Genomic DNA, 21,048 nt, shown 5'->3' with positions numbered 1-21,048 from the left:
GGTTTTCATCATGTCAAGATATAGTGCTGTATTTGAAAACTACTGTTTTCAACATTGTTTTTCCAGGTTTTTGGCAGTCTGTACTGCCTTCTGTTAAAGCTCTCTGAGCAGTTTAAAGGACAGCAGCATATTAAACTCAGTGTCATGAAATACAGAAAATGTACTGGATCAGCACTTCAGTGGGGGCTCTCTGAAGCAATGATGATAGTCTTGTCTGATAAATTATTTTTCATTTTCAAAATAAACAGTTAAATCATGGAAACAGTTAAATCAAGGAATGGTTCTGAGAACTGAATTTATTCAGACATTTGGTAGAAGACTCTAAGTTTTTCTTCAGAATAATAATACTTATGTCACTTGTCCCATTCATTCTCAAGCACAAAAACCACTGCATACTTATGGTCTTTAAATGACTTTATATGAATAGGGAGGTGTGACAGAAAACAAAACAGTGAATTGGTCTGTAATTTAATCATCTAAAAAAGCAAAATTAACTAACTATTGTGTAGAATATAGAGATATTTCCTCATAAATATCCTAATTTGTTGCATAGACAGACCTATTATTTTTTGTTTATCAGATAAATTTAAATGGAGGATTTTTTGTAGTGAACCTAAAATTGTCTGCTTTTATTGTAGAAAATATCAATCAGAAATGAGCAATATATATTTCCATCAAGAGTACCTTTCTCAGAAAAAAAATCAACTTGAGCATTTCATATGGTATAAGATGATTTATATTCATCAAAATCTAACTCCACATCCTTTATAATAAATTTGAATGTAAATTACCAGCCTACACTTATGTTCTATTAATAGTTTCAAATAAATTCATATATTTTATTTATTTATTTATGGGGTAGTGATCTTTAGACATTGAAATCTAACTTTAAACAAACAAAAAAAAATCAGATCCAGAAATATAATACAAAATGTGAAATGGTTTTATGAAGTTGCAAACACCATAGTGCATATGTGCATACATTCTAGAATACTCTTGCAAAAATGGTTTGTCCATCCAAACTGTATTTTAAAAAAGAGGGCAAGTAAATGAAGATACTTCTCTTGAATAAGATATTTGATCCCTTATTTTTGTTTTGCAATAAGTTATAAATGCATGTTGAACTTCTTCCTGATTTACTTATTTCCTACAGAAATATTTGTTGAAAGCAACAAAGCTGATTCAATGCTGAAGGGTACATTCTGCTAGATACTTTCAGGACCAAAGTTACATGTTCTTCGGTAGAAATTCTTTTTAGCCAGTCAAATAGACTTTCTGTTGCTTTTTTTCTCCTACTGTGTGATTGTTTTTCATTTTTTTTTCTTTATCCCTCTATAAGGGGAGAGTGAGTTCTCAGCGTTTTCTAAATAAAATACATTTATCCTAAAATTAATTTATTTTACTTAGAAACTGTGTTTAGATATCAATTATTTATTATTATTCTGTAAAGTGTTGATTCCTAAGCAGAAGAGGTAATTTATTACAAAAGGCATTCCATTTATAAATTGACTGCACAATACACTTTATTTTATTTAGTAAGTTAAACAGTTTATGTATTTCCCATTTTGCTTTGCTATCTTAGGTTCAACTATTATAGAAAAATACTTTATAGCAACAAGATTTAGGGCTTAAGGGATTGCAAATGTGTGACATTACTCAGTCTAAAGGTTGGCCAAAGTTGATTCAAATATTTAAAAATGTCTAATGTATTTTTAAAAGGTGACAAGAAAGTTAAAAAAACTGCATGAACTATTTTTTCCACTTCAATTAATTTATCTTTAAAATGTTGTTTGAAGCTCATCTAATTCCTGGATTCCTAATTTTTTTACTTTTCTGTCAGAATTCAAGGATGCAAATAGGAAGATTTTTTTTGGATCTATGGTATCTTCTCTACAATCCTTTAATTAAATCCTTAATAATACAAACTTACAGCTATCCATCATCTAGGGAATACTTTTTTTCATATATGATTGAATATATGAAAGAAAGACTTTCAGAGAAAATATTCACAATTTTCAGATCTTCAGTATTCTGGTATATACCTCTTTTTTTATTTTGACCTGCAAAGATTCCATGATTTTCTAGGCAAAATATGAAACTATGAAATGTGAAATTTGCTCAGAGAAAAACTCAATTTAAACTCAGTTTAATTTTATAAACTACATCAAAATCTTCCCTCTGATGTTCATTGAGACTATATGAATAAATAACAAAAGTGAATAGGCAGTAGAAAATGCTGGTTGGATCATAGCAGTGATAATTTAAACATAGTTAACAACAGCAATCAATTAGCATGTAATCAAGAGATGCATTTCATCCAAACTGCAAAATCGCAAAGCTAGCACATTTCACTCTTTCTTGACTATTCTGCTCTCCAGGGGTCTGCAAACTGATTGGCTTCCATGCGGTGCATAAATCATTGCTCTTGCTGTCAGTGAGTGTGAAGAATGAGCTGCAGGGGCCCCTGAAGTAAATTCTTCCTCTGAAACAGTCAGTCTTATCCTATGAAATTGTAGGCTAAACCTTAAAGTAACTTGTTCTGCTATTAATTATTTTGTGACTCAATTAATTATGAAATAATTCAAATGTCTGCTACTCCTATCCTCTTTCTAGCTCCATCTGAAGTGGCTTTTTCATTTGACGTGGGAAACGGACCTAGCGAAGTTGTAGTGCAATCACAGAATTCCTTAAATGACAACCAATGGCATTATGTGAAGGCTGAGAGAAATGTCAAAGAGGCTTCCTTACAAATAGATCAACTTCCTCAAAGATCTCACAGTGCTCCACCTGATGGACATATCCGCTTGCAACTCAACAGCCAGCTTTTTGTAGGTAGGCCATCCACAAAATATTTCCTAATGATCATCATAAAAATAAGAAAATGCTGGGGGGAAGAGGGGAAGGGAAAGTGTTGTCAACCAGATATTTTGAAAACACTTTGTATGATGATATGAAAGACTTTGTGAAAAATCCGTGCAGATATTCACTACTTTGAGACTATATCTCAAAGCGCATTGGCCAATAGTTACTCCAGGTCAGGATTTCAAATTTCTTGCTTATTTTGATATTTGCTTGAAGGACCAAGGATCCAAGGATCTGGATTTGTGCCCTTTTTTAAGAGGATGTAATCTACTAAAACAAGTTGTGCCATTTCTGTAATTTTAAGGAAATTTTGTTGTCTTTATCCACAGTTTCTCAGGTTGAAACATGACATTAAGTCATTTAGATAAAATACTGAAAAAGTAGAAATGGAGTAAAATAGAATTAATTAGTATTTATTTAGCTATTACAGGAAGATATATAGAGCTACGTGTTACATGCACATTAGTGTTCTTAATGTGATATTGACTTATGAATTGGTGTATTATGTATTATGTATTACGGTGTAAATATATGTCGTATAGCATAAGTGCATTTAAAGCTTGCCTTACTTTAAAAAAAAGCCTTCTTTTATATCTGTTCTGAGAAACTCATACTAAGTTAATGTAAGTTTTGTTTGCTGTGTGTTGGGGAGGAATACTTTTAAGGGCAATAGTGTTCTTAAACACTACAAATAATATGAATGCTTATGAAAAAATGAAATAGAGAAGTCTTCTACACTCTGATAAAAAATTTTACCTCTGCCTCAAAAGATATCAAGGCAAGAAGATTGAGACTACACCAAACATTGAAGAATTTTATATTTTGATTAAAATAAAATGTTGATTCCATAACAAAAAGATGTATCCAATGTATTAGTTCCAGTGGAGTTAGAAGTCTTGAGATTGGTTTATATGGACAATAATGCACTAGATCTATTAATGCAAAGATCAGATTTCTATTTACTCTACTAGAGTAAATTGTATTGCTGTTCTCTGACTTGACTTGCCACGTAACTGCTATTATATGAATACCTGAAATTAGATCAGTGAAATGGTCTGATTCTATAGGTCTTTTGGCACTATGAAATCGAAAGACGTTTTAAGTTATTTAAACAGTTAGTTGGTCTCTAGTTCTTCTAATCCCCTTTTAAAAATATAATAAAATCCTGTATTAACAGTTGCACATCCTGGCAACTTTTTGGCCGTTGAACAGGGTGATTTTTTTTTTTTTTTTTTTTGGTCAAATAATCTGGAAAATTTGAATAAAATTATATACTCTTGTCCATCTCTTTTATGGAGCTGGCAACATCAAGCCAGTTTTGACTCATCTACAGGTAAGTTGTCTGTCTTGTTTTCTTCATATAATGTTCAGGTGAATAATTGTACTCAAGTTGTGCCTTTGTTTTACATCTGGTGCTGTGGCCTTTTTTTTCACTCTGAAAATTCACAAAGATCTGGGATTAGTTAAAGGATCTAGAGAATAATGAAATATAGACTGTCTTTAGAATGACATTAGCAGAGGCACTATTTGCTTAAATGTCATCTTGGAAATCTAGTACCTTCCTGAGTCACCCATTACTCAGTCAGTAACATGAGGACTGTGATTTCTTCAGCTAAAATAATCTTTACTTCTTGTGAAGAAGTAAAGAACTTATATACACTCTGCTTTTTAAAAACCAGAACTAAAGCCTAAGCAGCCCTCCAAACCATAGAATCATAGACATGTGGAGTGATTAAGGTTGAAAGGCACCTTAATCTTGTTCCAATTTCTTGCCATTTTAATCACAGGGATGACATGAAATTGCCACCACCAGGCTGTTTTGTTCCATTGCGACTGAAAATAGCAACAGCTATGTCATGATATGTAACACCAATAATTATACAAACTGTGAAACTGAAAAAACTTGAAGTGGATGATCACATGAAAGCATTTATCTAAACAAGAACTGGTAATATATGGGAATTATAGTTTACAGTCTCACACATTGTGGAATATTTTCTACTTTTTAAGAGGACAAAGGACAAGAAACATCAGTAGGCTCTGCAACAAAGGACAAGATAGTATGTAGGTTACACAACTTGCTAAGCAACACAGATGAATAAAATGTTAGCTATCATGAAATGGACTAAAAATAAGGAAAATAAGTGAAAAAAAAAATGAATCAGCTACTCTCATTACACTTAGGATTGCTTTGTATAGTTATCACCTCTGCTTGGCAATCAGATGTAATCTAGCTGGTATTCCTCTGCATAGAAGGGCATTAACCTTCCTATTATTGAATAGACACACCTTCCTTCTGAGACAAAGTATATCAGAACAGGCAGCAGCTGAGGGGTATCACAGAATCATTAAGTTTGGAAGAAACCTCCAAGATCACCAAGTCCAACCCTTGAAGGAACACAACCTTGTCAACCAAACCACAGCACTAAATTCCACATTCAGTTATTTCTTTAACTTTTCCAGGAGTTGAGACTTCTCACCTGGAAAATTCTCCCTGATGTCCAACATGAATATGCCCTGGCACAGTTTGAGATTATGCCCTCTCGTTCTGTCACTATTTTCCTGGGAGAAGAGGCACACCCCCATCTGGCTACACTCTCCTTTCAGGCAGTTTTAGAGAGTGATAAGGTCACCTATGAACCTCCTTTTCTCTCCAAACCAAGCAACCCCAGTTCCCTCTGCTGTTTCTCTCATGAATTACTCTTTTAACCATTTTACCCACTCCATTCTCTGTCTCCTGACATGCTCCAGCACCTCAGTGTCTTGTAGTGAGGGGCCAAGAACTTGCCACAGCATTCCAGGTGTGACCTCTCCAGTGCTGAGTACAGGGGGACAATCCCTGCCCTGTCCTCTGGCCACACTACTGCTGCTACAGGCCAGGATGCCATCAGCCCTGCCCACCTGGGCACAGCTGACTCGTGTTCAGCTGCTGACCAGAAAACTCAGATCCTTTCCCAGCAGGCAGCTTTCCAGCCACTCTTCTCCAAGCCTACTGACTTGCTCCAAGTTTTTTGACCAAAATTTAGAATTGCCAGAATTCTGATTTGTTGAACACCACACAACTGACCTCAGCCCATCAATCCAGCCTGTCCAGATTCCCTAGTAGATCCTTCCTTCCTTCCTTTCAGCAGATCAACACTCCCACCCCACATTATATCTCCAAACTTACTGCAGATGCACTAATCCAAATCACCAATAAAGATGCTATACAGAACTACAATTGCAGCACTGAGCCCTGGGGAACATAATCAGTGATGGGTTGTCAGCTGGATGTAATTCCTTTCATCACCAGTCTCTGAGCTTGGCCATCCCACCAGTTTGTAACAGAGCAGAGTTCACCTGGTCAAGCTAGTTTCTCCAGAAAAAAAAAATATATATATACAGGTATTATCCTCCACACCATAAGATACAGACAGACACAGGGCAGTTTATCAGTCAGTAGAATGCTGAAAGAATGAAACTATACTCCACTCCTCTCCTCCCCTCCCCTCCTGTGAATTAATAGAGTCTTCAAGGGCCTCTCTGTAATTACTTGACAAAACATAAATCAGATGTACTTTTAAAGCTACTTATAAATATTTTCATATGAATAAGCTTGTGTTTTGGAAAGTCATAATGTACTGTTTATAGGCTGTAAACTATAAAGAATGTTTTACATATCAATTATTTTAAAGTTTTAAAAGCTCCTGTAAATTTATTTTCAGGTGGAACAGCATCCAGGCAGAAAGGATTTTTGGGATGCATTCGTTCATTACGGTTGAATGGAATGGCCCTTGACCTGGAAGAGAGAGCAAAGATAACACCAGGAGTTGAACCTGGCTGTCCTGGACATTGTAGCAGCTATGGTAACCTGTGTCACAATGGTGGAAAATGTAGAGAGAAATACAGTGGATTCTCCTGTGACTGCACTTTCTCAGCCTATGCTGGGCCATTCTGTAAGAAAGGCAAGCAGCTCTTTTAACTTTATCAGTTATTGAAAACAGGACCATACAGTCCAGAACAAGATCTTCAAATCCCCTTAAAGATATGTTTAAAGCTTGCAAAATATGTGGTTTACATAATGTAGGTAAATATTCATCAGAGTTTACACAATATCTGTAAGTTTTCCTAAACACTGTTCTTTTAGAGGAAACTTCAAAATATACCATTTAAGCAGGAACAACATTACCCGAGAGCATCAGCAACTTCATACAACTTTTTTGATTCTTTGATGCTATAGTAAATCTAGGAACTATGATTTTGTGGTAAAACATTTGGATTTCTGTCTTTCAAATAGTAATCTCAAAACTGAGTTTGGAAAACAAACCAAGGAACAGAAGTACTTAAATCTACTTTTTGCTCTAAGAAGAAAGCAAGATCTTTGCAAACAGGACTCAGCCTATTTTCCAAGTCTTTTTAAAGTCATCAAGTCTGAATTTCCAAAGTAGAAGCTTATCTAGAAGTTTTGTTGCTTGCATATAATTCAAATTTGCAAAAAAAAATCTTGCTTCCTCCATGTATTAAATGCATTCTGCAAAGTACTAAGCAGCTATATGCCACAACTTCATGTTCCTCTAAATTAGCACAAGATCTTCCCTGTCATCACTGCCAACACAAAAGTGAGGGACCACAAGAGTCTTCAGACTTTCTGCATCTAGCACTGCAGATCTTATGCCATTGATGGCATTAGGAGGAATGATGTTTTCCTCCTCTGCATCAGAAGGGACTAAGGTCGCACTGTAATATTTGGCAGAGACAGAGTAGATTCTGTTGCTAAAATTATTAGGATGACCTAAATAATAACTTTCAGTCAGTTTTTGTCAAATACTGGACCAGATTACAGAAACTTCAAGAAATTTCTCCAAAGTGTGAAAGCTGTGATCCAAAGCACTAAGACAATTGCTTTTAGCAGAAAAAAGCAGAAAACAGAAATCATAGAATTATGGAAGCCCTCTATAAGTGAGTCATACACAAAAAGAGCATGTTATTTTCTATTTTCCTTTTCTTTGTCCCACCTGACCAGTCTCTTCTACCACATATGTGTTTCACACCAAATCTAATCTAAATGTTAGGATTCAAATTGCTGCACCCACTTCTTTGTAGGAGCACTATACATACAAGACAGAATATTTTGTCCTTGAGGACTAGGATGATCAATAGAAAATAACCTAGAAAAAAATGTCTTAATGAAACAGATATTTAAGACACACATCTAAATGAGCTTTTTCCCTAGACCAGTTTGTGCCTTAAATTTCTCTGTAGTTCTAAATGTTAGTTCCATTTATATTTACTTTTTAGCTTTCTCACAATAGTTTGGAATAGTCCAGAACAGTCATTTTATTTTCTCCTGTGGTGTGGCAGAAGGGAAGAAAACACCAACAAACAACGAAAAAAGCTTTCTAGTGTTATTTTGCATTATATTTAAATATTGAATTGCTTTTTGTTTCAGAGATCTCTGCCTATTTTTGGACTGGCACTTCTGTGACATACAACTTTCAAGAATACTACACATTAGCTAAAAATTCCAGTTCTCATGCTTCTTCTTTCTATGCTGACATGACGCTGGCCAGGGAAGCAATTACATTTGCCTTTCGAACAACACGGACACCAAGCTTACTGCTCTATGTCAGCTCCTTCTACAAGGAGTACCTCTCGGCCATTCTCACCAGGAATGGTGAGTTTTCAGATTGGATGCCTGGAAACACTGATGAACATCATAATTAACTGCCACCTTGGATTCTCTCTGATTTCCAGACCTGAATCACAAACTACATATTGTGTCCTGTTGTTTCTGTAGATGGTATCCTTGTTTTTCACCTGCATCAAGGAATTCTTTCCACATGAAATGCATTCCTCCTCACTGTAGTTTCAACTTTTACTACTTTTTAAAAATCATGTTCTCAAAAACATTTATTTCTGAAAATCCTTTAGAAATGTTTGTATTTTAAAGTTTGGAAATTAAAATTAAAATTTATCTGAGCTGTGTTCTACTCATGAGGCCTATAAATTGCCATCCTCAAAATAAATTATGAAATGAAACACTTTTTAAAGTGCATTATCCATTTTCCAAATTAATCAGAGGTCATTTCATTGAATTTATTTCACAAGCTACTTATATACATATGAAAATAAACATATATACACATACATGTAAAAATATATGTAACGTTATTGATATTTCTATTTAAGCTGAACATTAACTATTCATTGGATTTTTCTTTTCCATTCTTTCATCTATATCTGGGTATTTTTTTTAAATAAAAAAGCCCCACAGGCTAGGTTAAATTTTCAGGTTTATCAAAGACTCTTTGCTATCACTGTGGTTCTGTGCTTAAGGAAGGTTCTGTGCTTTCCTGGACACATATTTGGATAGGATAGCTGTGTTATCCTCCCTGTCATGTGACATGGAACATGTGTAGCTCATGTCTGGCCTGGCTCTGGCATGGGCCTTCATTTCTAGAGCATGAGTAGAAATTTGTGGTCCATCTACAGCTGGGAAGGAATTTCTAACCAGGAAATGACATTGCCTCTGCATTGATCTCTCAGTCTTTGTGTGATTATTTGTGTACAGATGGTATTCTTGGAGTTAACAATAAGGAATGGAAAATGATCTAGCAGTTAGTACACTGCATTCAGTTTAATTTTCAAATGGTCAGAGGTTTACAGGACTGGACAGGGAAAACATTATTCAAGAATTATGAGTTATTTTTGATAAGTCACAATTATGAAAGCTACCAGACTGTCTTTCTTAGCTGAATTATATAAATATAATAATATAAAATAAAATATAATATTATATTTTATAATATATATATTTATATATATATTTATATATAAATATAAAACTTCTGCCCAAATTTTAAGTCAATAATCAAAATTGAGACAGCTTATGACTATTTTTGCCACCATATCCTGCTTCTGACATTGCTTTACTCATTGTGTTGTCTTTAATTATATCCACTTACATCCATTTCTCATGGCTAAGTCCTTAAACACATCAAGCATTTTGCCCTTGCAGTACCCCTATGAAGCAGTATAGATCATATATCGCTTATCATCTATTGTATAGTATATCATATATCATAAAGTATAAGATCTGTACTGCTTTTAGTGTATGTAGTGCACTACACCTTTGCTCTCTTTATCCCTGCAGGAAGTTTACAGATTAGGTACAAGCTAGATAGCCATCAAGATCCTGATGTCTTCAGCATCAGTTTTAAAAGCATGGCTGATGGACAGCTACAACATGTGAAGATAAATAGAGAGGAGGAAACACTTTTTGTAGAGGTAATTCTGTTAGGGGTGGGGGAAAAAGTGGATTATCACAAAAAAGTAGACAAGCAAAATGCAGCAAATACTTGCAACAAGGCAATTACATGCAAATAAAATGTGCCTTAATATCTCAAGTAATCAAAGCAAAGTTTACACTCTTATGGTGCACAGTCAGAATTAATGTTAGCCAATCTCTTTGATGTTAATTTTGTTTATTTCAAAAGGTCTATATCACCTCCTCATTTTATATGAAAATGCAGTTAGTTGTTTAATGGTTAAATTTTCAAAATTTGGTAAATGTGTGTGACTGCTGTTGTTTGTTTTGGGTCCTTAATTTTTGGTTATTTTAGTTAAATTATGCATTAAACTACAATAAAAAAATATTACTACACAGTTAATAATTTAAATCTGTTTTAAAATTCTTCTTTGGTCTCTTTTACATGATCAAAGAAATGTGGCTATTAAGGAGGATATTTTTTGTAATTACCATGGAAATTTCAGGATAAAATAGAAATATTTATTCTGCTAGTGGTTGATACTAACATGCAAAAAGTTGGGGTTTTTAAATTTTAAATTCAAAATACTTGCATGTTATAATTTAGTATTTTGGGGCTAGAACTTGGGTAATGGTACTTGGCTTGATGTTGTTCTAGAGGTACCCTGAGAGGCAGAATATTTACAATATAATATTTGATCTTTATGAAATTAAAAATTGAGTGCATTTTTAAAATTAAAATAGACTTTTTCATATTCTTAAAGGTTTGCTATTTTTTATTCATCTTAGAGGTGAAAAAGAAAGAATCAGCCAAATCACTAAGATAAATAAAGACTTATTAAGTGGGATGCTTAAGAATATCAGTTATAATCAGTGATCTAAGGAAGCAGATAATCTATTTCCTGATGAGTTTTTATGCTATAAATAACAAAAGCTTTCCTCAGACCTTCTTATTTTTAGCCTTGACCTTACCTGCTTTTTAGAAAGTATTGGCTACTATCTCTTCTGTTATTCTACTTTGATCCTCACTCTATCAGGTTAACCAGAATGAAAGAATGAAGTTTATTCTGTCTTCAGGCACAGAATTCAATGCAATCAAGTCTCTCACACTTGGGAAAATTTTAGGTAAGTGGAACACTATTGCATTTTCTAAAACTGCAGGGTTTTCTAAAATATGGATAAAACATCATCATGGGGCATGAAAAAAATAACACAAATGTCATTGAAAGACATTTGTTGTTGTGAATTTACTTAGACACAGAGTAACAATCAAGGTAGAAACTTCAGTCTTGTGGAAATACAGATATAATCACAAATAAGTGCTTCCTGAAAAAATGATCAAGTGAGTTCCATTAAAAATAATTGTACACTTCTCTCTCATTTTGCAATCAAGCATTAAGAAACATCACTTTGTTTTCTATTCTGGAGATAAAAACAAATCAAATTGAAATCATACACAAAGATGATATAATACTATGTAATCATGTATTCATACTTGAAAAACTTCCTGTGAATTGATTTTGATGTAAACAGTGAAGAATACGGTTATGTAAGTCAAATCTTTGTTGGAGATTCTTTGTCTTATTCTACAAAATATAACTGTTTCTCTGCAGTAATGATCAAAATATAATTTATCTATCTAAAATCACTATTTCTTAAAAGAAAATAACAATAGCCTGGACTGAAATTCTCAAGATCTTGTTATATCCTTACCTTTCATTTTGGCAATGATAGAGGAAGATGTGGTGTTGGTATAAATTTAAAGGATATTTCTCTTTCCTCTAAAGTAATTTCATAGAACCACAGAACGTTTTGGGTTGAAAAGGATACAAAAGGTCATCTAGTTCCAGCACCCCTGCTGTGTGCTGGAACAGCTTCATCCAGATCAGGTCATTCAAAGCCTCATCCACTGATCTAGAACACTTGCCATGAGGACATGCACTGCACCCCTGGGCAGTCTGTTCCAGCGTCTCTCACCCACATAGAATCTGAAGAAAATGAAGAATTTCTTCCTAATTTCCAGGTTAAATTTACAACTGCTCAGTTTAAAGCCATTCCTTTCTGCCCTATTACTACATGCATATGTAAAATGTCACTCTTCAGCTTTCTTGTAGCCTCCTTTAGGTACTGAAGGCTGCTATAAAATGACCTTGGAGACTTCTCCAGGCTTGAACATCCCCAATTCTCACAGTCTTTCTTTATAGGAAAACTGCTCTAGTACTTTGATCATCTTCACAGTCCTTCTCCAGACTTGCTGTAACAAGTCCATGTCTTTCCTGTGCTGGGGACCCCAGAGCTGGATGCAGTGTTCCACGAGGGGTCTCACCAGAGCAGACGAGAGGCACAGAGTCACCTCCCTTGCCCTGCTGGCCATGATGCTTTGGATGCAGTCCAGAATCATTGAATGGCCTGGATTGGACAGGACCTTAAAGATCACCTCATTCCAACCCTCCATAATAGGCAGGAGCACCTTCCACTAGACCATTTTCTCAGAGCTGCATCCAACCTAGCCCTGAACAGCCCCAAAATACCAATGGCTTTTGGGCTGCAAGTGCACATTTCTGGCCCATGTTGTGCTTCTTGTCCCCCAACACCCCCAAGTCCTTCTCCTCAGGGCTGCTCTCAATTAATTCATCCCCCAGTCTGTATTTATATTGGGGGTTGCCTAGATGCAGGTGCATAACTTTGCACATGCCATTGTTGAATTTGATGAGATTCACTTGGTCCCAGTCCTCAAACCTGTTAGTGTCCATCTCTCAGGTGTGTCAACTGAACAATTCAGTTCAGTGTCATCCACAGAGTTTCTTCAGATACACTCAATCCTACTCTTGGTGTTATTAGAAAAGGTGTTGAACAGAAATGGTATCAGTGTGAGCCCAGAGGAGCACCACTTGTCACCAATCCCTTTTAGACATTGAGATGTTGCATGCAAATGTTTGGGTAAGGAGATCCAGTTAATTCTTTATCTGTCAAAGAGGTGGTGGTTGTTTTCAATTAATGAGAGTGCTATCTAGAAAAGGTAAAATAATATTTTAAAATATGTAATAAAATTCATACAGTGATAGTTATTTTTATGAGAGCAATTACCAAATGCTAAATAGCTTAAAATGTATTAAAGAAATTCAGAAACCATGTTTTTAGACCACAGAAAAAAATCTTAATTATTGTTTAGTTATCATTAGGAGAATCTCAGTGTAGCTGATTTGTTTTCTTACTAGAAAACTAAGTACCTCTAACACAAACAGAAACATATACTTTCAAAAGGTAGATTTTATATGCAAATCTCACACTGCAAAAGAGAACCAGTATATAGATATGCACAGAAGATTAAAAAGAGAATGTTCACTTTATGCATAACTTTAAAGCAATATTAGCTGAAATATAAACTACTACAAGAAAATTGTTACAAATATTTCCAAACTTTACAATATGATGATAAATTGAATCAGAAAAGTATAATATTTTGAAGTGTAGTAGCTTATGGCAGTCACACTCACATAAGGCTAATACAACAGTGACTAGTGCAGAATGAAAGCTTCTTTCATCTTTGTTATAAAATATCATATCAAAACTTATATCTGTTTACTTTAAAATGCATTTGATTAAATTTATGGAAATGTATATTTTTAGACAAATGATCTTTTGACCAGGACCAATATTGTCTCTTCCAAAGAGTCATGTAGTTACAAAAATTCAGAGGTGATTTCCTTCAGTTACATGATGGCTTTGCAATGATACAGCAGTACAAAGCACAGAGTTGCAATGACATGTGGGGCAGTTGGCCCAATTTGTCTCAGAATGTGTCCTGAAGAAAGCATATATCTTTCCCCATTTCAAGGAAGTACTATTTCTCTCAAAAATATGATTGCTTTAGGTTCTGATTCTTATGAAGTCCTATCTAGAGACTGAAGAAGACTTCATGAAGGAAGAGGAAAAAAGTAATGAGTGTTTGTTGCAGTGAAGAGGTCTAAACATAAGGAGACAATAAAATATGAGATCACGTATTTCTTGTACATGAAAATGTCATTCAGGAAAACCACACACGGAGCTTTTTTTTAAAATAATTCTCTTCAGTTGGAGAAGTACTTTTCTGAGCTCTTCTGCATTTGAACATGGCCGTGTTTTCTTCAAACAAAACTTTGGCACAGTGTCCTGCTCCAGCTGGATCCCTGTAAGGCTATGGGACCTGATGGGATTCAAGCAGTAGTACTCAAAAAGCTGGCTGATGTCACTGCCAGGCCTCTCTCAGTGGTTTTTGAATGATGGAATCTATACAAGTTCCAGTTGATGGGAAACTCGCTGATGTTGTCCCAGGCTTCAATAAGGGTATATAAGACTGACCCAGCAAACTACAGGCCTGTCAGTCTCACTTCAGTGTTTTGTTTTTTTAAATTACGGAGAAGATTATTCTAGAAGGTATTGAAAAACAGCTGAAGGACAATGCAGTCATTTTTCGTAGCCAGAACAGGTCCATGAGAGGAAAGTCTTGCTTGTCAAACCAAATTTCCATTTATGACAACATAGATATCCCTTGTTGATCAAGGGAAGCCAGTTGATGTAGTCCCTTTCAGTAAATCTTTTGAAGCTGTTTCTCACAGGATCCTTCTGGAAAAAGTGTCCAGTCCACAGCTGGATAAACACATCATGGGATGGGTGAGCAGCTGGGTCATGGGTCAGGCACAAAGGGTCACAGTGAATGAGGTGACATCAGACTGGGAACCTGTCACTGGTGGGGTTCCACAGAGCTCCATCCTCAGCCTGTGCACTTCAACATCTTTGTAAATTACTTGAATGCAGGAGATGAAGGTACAGTAAGTTTAACAATGATACAAAATTAAGAGGAACTATTGACTCCCTTGAAGGCAGAAGCCTTGCAGAGAGACAGCAACAAATTAGAGGGCTGAGCAGTTGCCAGCTGTATAAAATTTAACAAAGACAGCTTCCAGAGTCTGTAACTGGATGTAAGGACATAATGGGAAATGAGATTCTGGAAAGCAGCACTGCATAAAGGGACTTGGGTGTCCTGGTGAATGATGTATTGAATGATGTATCAGCAGTGCCCTGGCAGCCAGGAGGGCCAGCCCGGCCCTGGAGTGCCTCAGGCACAGCATCACCAGCCAGGCAAGGGAGGGGATTGCACTGGAAGGGCCTCACCTCGAGTTGTGCAGTTTTGGGTGACGTAATATGTGATATAAAGCTATTAGAAGGCATCACAGTTCTTTTCTTAAAATGTTCTGATAGGAGCTGTATGTCTGCTGACTTTCTGCTTGACTACTTCTAAAGACAAATGGTTGAGAGTTAAAGAGAGTTACTGAGTGTGTTTTGCTTTTGAGGTTTTTTTTTTATAGTGTGGTTTTTTTTGTTTTTTTTTTTAAAGACAATGTAGGTGGAGTCATTTTGTCTATGGTTAACTTGGGTACCCTTAGCAAATAAATGTCTAATAAGATATTTAATGTCTTGGTTTTGAAAGACAGATGTCTGCTAAAGAAGGCAGGAGCCTCCTTTGGAATGTTAAACGCCTTCCCTCCAAATTATTATAATTTTGAAATTAAGGGGATGGGTCCTTCTTTTTGTGAGATGGGTGATAATGAGGTTCAGTGGCTGCTCTCGCAAACAGAGGTTCACCCATGGCAGAAGAAGCAGCTCCTGGCTGGGCTCCGCTGGCAGCAGCGAATTCCCTTTCCCAAGCAGCAGCTCCGACTGTTCTCCAAAGCCAAGAGAGAGAGAGGGGCAGCTGCCCCATCCCCATCTTTTACCTGCCCAACTCCTGTGTTATCTCTGCCCCTTGGGGAGAAACTCCCAGACTAGAGAAATGCAACCAGATGCCCTCCTCCCCTGAGCTTGGCCACTTCTCTTGTTTTGTTAAAGTACCCCAGTCATTAGTGTTTCCTAGCAACTTATGGGAAAAAATGCCCTAAGTAAAAAGGAACAAAAGGAAAGAAACTTAACCCCCAACATTAAGGATGCATAATTTCATTTTACTGTAATATACAATAAACAACCTATGAGTGTTTTTGAGTGCCACTTTCAGTCAGTTACATTTTACTTTAGGAGGAAATTGGATGATGGTGGTCTCCCTAAGCCCTTTCACTTTTATCATCAAGATTGCCTGATCCAATATAAAGCTTTACTTTATCCATCAATATGCCCTGGTTAAGGAGTCAAGTGAAATCAAAGAATTAAAAATATTTCCTTTCCTCTTATACATATATGTAATTTAATAAAGGATACATATAGGAACAAAAAGATAATAGAAATCACTTTTCTCTTGAGGTTTTCAATCTGACTCATATTTAGAGGTATCTATTTTTGTCATAGGGGGTTTGTGAAAATGTTTTCTTGCCACTTTTTTGTTAATATTTTTTTTTTTAAATATTCCATCATAGCAGATCCATGAATGCATAGAGGCAGGTAATAAAAACAGCTGCAAAGAAAGCAGAGACAGTTAAAACATCGAACATTTTATGTAATCCCTCAGTGTAGGTGAGCAGACTTTTGTCTGACACCCTTTTGTCTAGTAGTCCATCATCACTGCAATAAGCAGGGATTAGCTGAGGAAAATGCTACTCTACTATTTTGCAACATTCTATCTGAACACATTATCCCACATTTCGCTATTAACCTAAATTTTATTGAGGAGTACATTCTAAAACATATTTATTATGGTAAGTATTGTAAAGGTCACAAGTTCATTTGTGGGTTCCAGGACATGTTGGAAGTGAAAATTATTGAGATGAAATTTCTATTTTATTTGCAAATTTACTTTCTTTATGAGTTATACTTTTATAACTTCCAGAGTATTTCCAGAGTTTTTGCTTAAACTAGAGTTGTCAGAGTAAATAAACTGTTTGTTTTCTGCATCAAAAGTGGTGCTTTAGTGAGCATTACCAGTGAATTAACAGATAGTTCTAGCATGCAAAGTACTTTCCACAAGCCTTCGGAAAGGTAACTCAAGAGAAAAAGTGAGGAGGTACCTTTCATTTTTTTCCTCTCCCTTTGTAATATCAAGAATGGTATCATTTTTTAAAATATAAAGTAACACTATTATTTTTAAAAATTTCACAGAAAATATCGTGATGGATTTCCAGAATCTGAAGATCTGAGATTCTGAGATCTTCAGGGTGTTTTTCTTTGACATACTTGATGATGTTGAAATGGAGTAGATATATGAGTCTATAACATGAATATGTTCCAAAAATGTTTATTTATTAGAAGAAATCCACTAAAATGAATTTTTCTGGAATTCATTCTTCAGTTTTATATTTTTGCAGAATGAAAAAATTGTTGCATTTTAATTTTAATACTTTATTTACAATAGAAACTTTTTACTTTGAAACTTGCTATGAGAATTTAAAAGCATTTCCCTCAGCAGATTAGCAACTGTCATCTGTTCAAAAGAAAGGGGGAAGGGGTTGAATATATCTGACTGTCTTTTCATTTAAGTCAGACAAGAAAGAGAGTCAGTGAGTCTACATATGTTGTTGCAACTCAAATATACTCAGAGGAACACAGGTTAATTATTCATTTATTCTTCTGACACTTTATTTTGTACATTTGCACTATGATTAATTGTGTTCTGTTCCTTTTGATTAACAGAAAACAGTGATGTAGATGAGGAGACCATGAAGGCAAACTCTCAGGGGTTTGTTGGCTGTCTATCTTCAGTGCAGTTCAACCACATTGCTCCTTTGAAGGCTGCACTGCACCACAGCAGCTCAGCCCCTGTCATTGTAAAAGGGCGTTTCACTGAATCCAGCTGTGGTGCTTTAACTGGAGCTGACTCAACATCAAGTGAAACAACCCATTCATTTGCAGGTAGCATATGTTTATCACTTGTTCTGATCTCTGAAGAAAAATCCAAATAGAACACTCATGACCTGAATCACAACTGACTTTTTATTTTCCCATGCGGGTTAACATCTCAGGAGTAGTTTGTAAATAATTCTCTTTTATATGTACTTACTTCCTTTTCTCCAGCCTTTCTCTTTTCATCTGAATATTTACACTTTCCTTTTTATATCTGCAAAGTGTCATCTGCATTGATGTTCTGTGCATGCTTACTGACCCATACTACTGCCACTGTACCATATTGTAAATGAATTGTGACTGTGAGAATTTCATAAAAAAAGTCTTCTATTTGTCTGTCATTTTCTTTTTTTTTTTTTTTTCTTTTTCTGCTGCAGATCACTCTGGACCAATAGATGAGGGAAAGCCCTTAGCTAATGCAATCAGAAGTGACTCTGCAATTATTGGAGGTAATAGGGACTGTAATAAATCCACAGGGAACTTTTCTAGCTGTGAATCTGTCATTGATTAAGTAAAGTCAGTTTAGTTTTGTGTGCATTCAGAAACAAGTAAAATCTCTTCATTTTGCTACAGTTGGTAGACAGATTGAAGTCAAGCATTGTTTTAAAATACAATTGGTCACACTATTCTTATTACATAAATTTATGCCATTTCCATATATTTAAACATTCTGGTGAAAAACAGGGTAGTAAGGGCATAATTTCAACCTGCATAATAGTGGTGTCTGAAATCTTTAAAAGTGCTTGGATTTGTTGTGAAAAAAGAAAGAACCATCATTTCTTTTTGATTTTGCCAAAAATTTACCTTTTGCTACAAAGACATGTATAAAATTTTCTTTAATAAATCTGAACAACAAAGACTTTTCCTTGAGAATATGAGGTTTAACACTGCTTGAATCAATCTTCTAACAGTCTGAGGAAATTTCATCGTGGTTTCTTCTTTGGAAGGCAATGTACTCTTGGAAAGACATTCACTTGTGTTGATTTACAGCTTAAAATACATGTTAAAATAATAATAATAATTTTTAAAAATACTCTTGGTTTGAAATACAATATCTTCTTCATTTTCTTCCTATTTTTTTAGATATTTTTATCTGCTCAAATAGATCTACAAATGACCACTCATATTTTTTTTTTTTTTCAAAATACTTGTTTTTATCAGAGGAATAGAGGAAGGACCATGTAGAATTCAGTTACTTCTGGAGTGAATTTGGTATAGTCCCTCTACTGTTTATGCCTGTCAGCACAGAGCATAAAGCTTAGGACAGATGTGTGTGCTTAAAGTACATGACTGATAATCAGGATGTACAGGTTCCATCCCCATGCCGTTCTGGATGATTGTCCCTCTCATATGAATCCTACATGAAGGATACATCTCATATGGATACCCACATGAAATTTCTGTCTCCAGCAAAAATGAGAAGTACACAAGTGAGACTCAGTAGGGGCAGTTTAGGGTTGGGGACCTTTGCCAGAAACTCAAGTCCTTTTACCAGTATTGAAGTATGTGTATGTCTGTTGGTTCAAATTTTCTTTCAAGGCATAGTATCCTCTCCTGTGATAATCATCCTCTGTGAGAATTTCTAGGAGTATTTCTGCTTTTGGGAGGGACTGAGGAAATAAAACTTGAAGATTATGTTTTGGCAGTATAATTCAAATTTCATAGATACTTTGACAGAAACAGCAGTGGGATGAAAAGGTCACCCCATTTATCTTTTAAATTCTGAAAATATTTACTTTCTAATAATTTTTAAAGCCTTAGTAGAAAAAGGAAATAGTGGAATTTAGTAGAATAAAACTGTCCAGACTTTTCATTAAAGTTAAAATTATTTAAGTGTATGAATGGTTAAGTTAGGATAAGAATCTGCAGTCACTTTTGTCTTCCTTTTATACAGTGACACCTCCTGTAGTCAGGGCATGCAAAAACACACTGCATCACTAGTGACCTTTAAGAGAGTAGCACCAAAGATGCTAAAATGAGATTATTAAACCTAGAAGGTTCCCTGCTTGTAAAGTGATAGTTATGTCTGTGTAATTCTCTACATACCAAATGAGAATTTTACCACTGATTTCAAGGAAGGTCAGAATTAAAAAAGTTGTTTTCTGAGTTTTTTACATATCTAGCTTTGTCAAAACTTGCTTTACTATTTCAAAATATTAATACATATTTTTACATAAGTATCTGTACATAAAGATTGCTATGTATTAGATAACTTAGTGTGGATGGAGATTTTTAAGTGTGCTAACATAATGCATTTTCTTAACTTCAAACTATAATAGGTAAAATCCTTTTAAGATAATAATAACAATACCATTTTTTGTTATTAAACACATTTGGCAATATGCAGTCACAATATTTCTACTGTCTATATTTGTTTAAAAGTCAAAACAAAGCAAACTGTGCAACATACAGTAAAAATTAAGGTTAAACACCTCAGCTGAATAAAACTGAGAATGGTATCAGTTCAGCTACTTCAGACAAAACAAGTTTATAGAAAAGTCCTTAAAAAGAGCATGTACTGTGATTTAAATAAAAGACTGTGTTTGTTAATCTAAATAAAATCAAGATTTACTTAGATCACAAGGTCCATTTCAGAGAAGGATCTAGTGTATAGTAGAGGTCAAGAAAATTGGCATGTACTGAATTTTGGATGCTCTGTTTTTTTAGTGCTAAGGGACTAGGTATTTTTATTTTTCTTGCAGTGACAGCAAGTTGTACAAAAGACTGTCCCTTTGTCTCCTGTAACTGAGGCACCACATTACAACTGTTTCCCAGACTGCTTAGGGCTCTTTCCATTCCCAACAGCCAGCCCTATTTTCTGCCTCTTTGACAAACATGATCCATTTCCTTCCTGTTTCACATCTCAAATTCTTCTCCTGCCCATCTTCTGACTCATGAAGCTAAGGTCCTAAGACCATGAAGACCGGATGAATGAGGAAGAGAGGAGATGGGCTGGCAGTCTGTAAGGTCTTGCCTTCTCTGTGCAAAATATTTCATCTTACTGTTCCTTATCTGCAGTGGCTTGAGCTCTTAAAACAGCACAGAACTAGGGCCTGATATTGAAGAAGAAAAAGAAACCTTCTTATTGAAAATAAGGCCCCTAGTGGTTTTCCATTCAAAAATTTCAGAAATTG

The 21,048-nt window shown here is 35.2% G+C and overlaps 1 protein-coding gene across 1 annotated transcript in view; it reads left to right on the top strand.

Moving 5' to 3' along the window:
• The window catches only part of CNTNAP4 (contactin associated protein family member 4), a 203,388-nt gene that overhangs the window by 177,302 nt on the left and 5,038 nt on the right, over positions 1-21,048 (top strand). The window contains exons 17-23 of the mRNA XM_031507421.3: positions 2,614-2,832; positions 6,567-6,806; positions 8,291-8,515; positions 9,995-10,128; positions 11,146-11,233; positions 17,705-17,923; positions 18,292-18,363. Of these exons, the coding sequence (XP_031363281.2) occupies positions 2,614-2,832; positions 6,567-6,806; positions 8,291-8,515; positions 9,995-10,128; positions 11,146-11,233; positions 17,705-17,923; positions 18,292-18,363 (1,197 nt within the window). The remainder of the gene's footprint in view (positions 1-2,613; positions 2,833-6,566; positions 6,807-8,290; positions 8,516-9,994; positions 10,129-11,145; positions 11,234-17,704; positions 17,924-18,291; positions 18,364-21,048) is intronic.

This window comes from Lonchura striata, chromosome Z, assembly GCF_050655825.1.
Source record: "Lonchura striata isolate lonStrDom1 chromosome Z, ASM5065582v1, whole genome shotgun sequence".
NCBI classification, from domain to species: Eukaryota; Metazoa; Chordata; class Aves; order Passeriformes; family Estrildidae; genus Lonchura; species Lonchura striata.
This window is presented reverse-complemented; position numbering and strand designations above follow the sequence as displayed.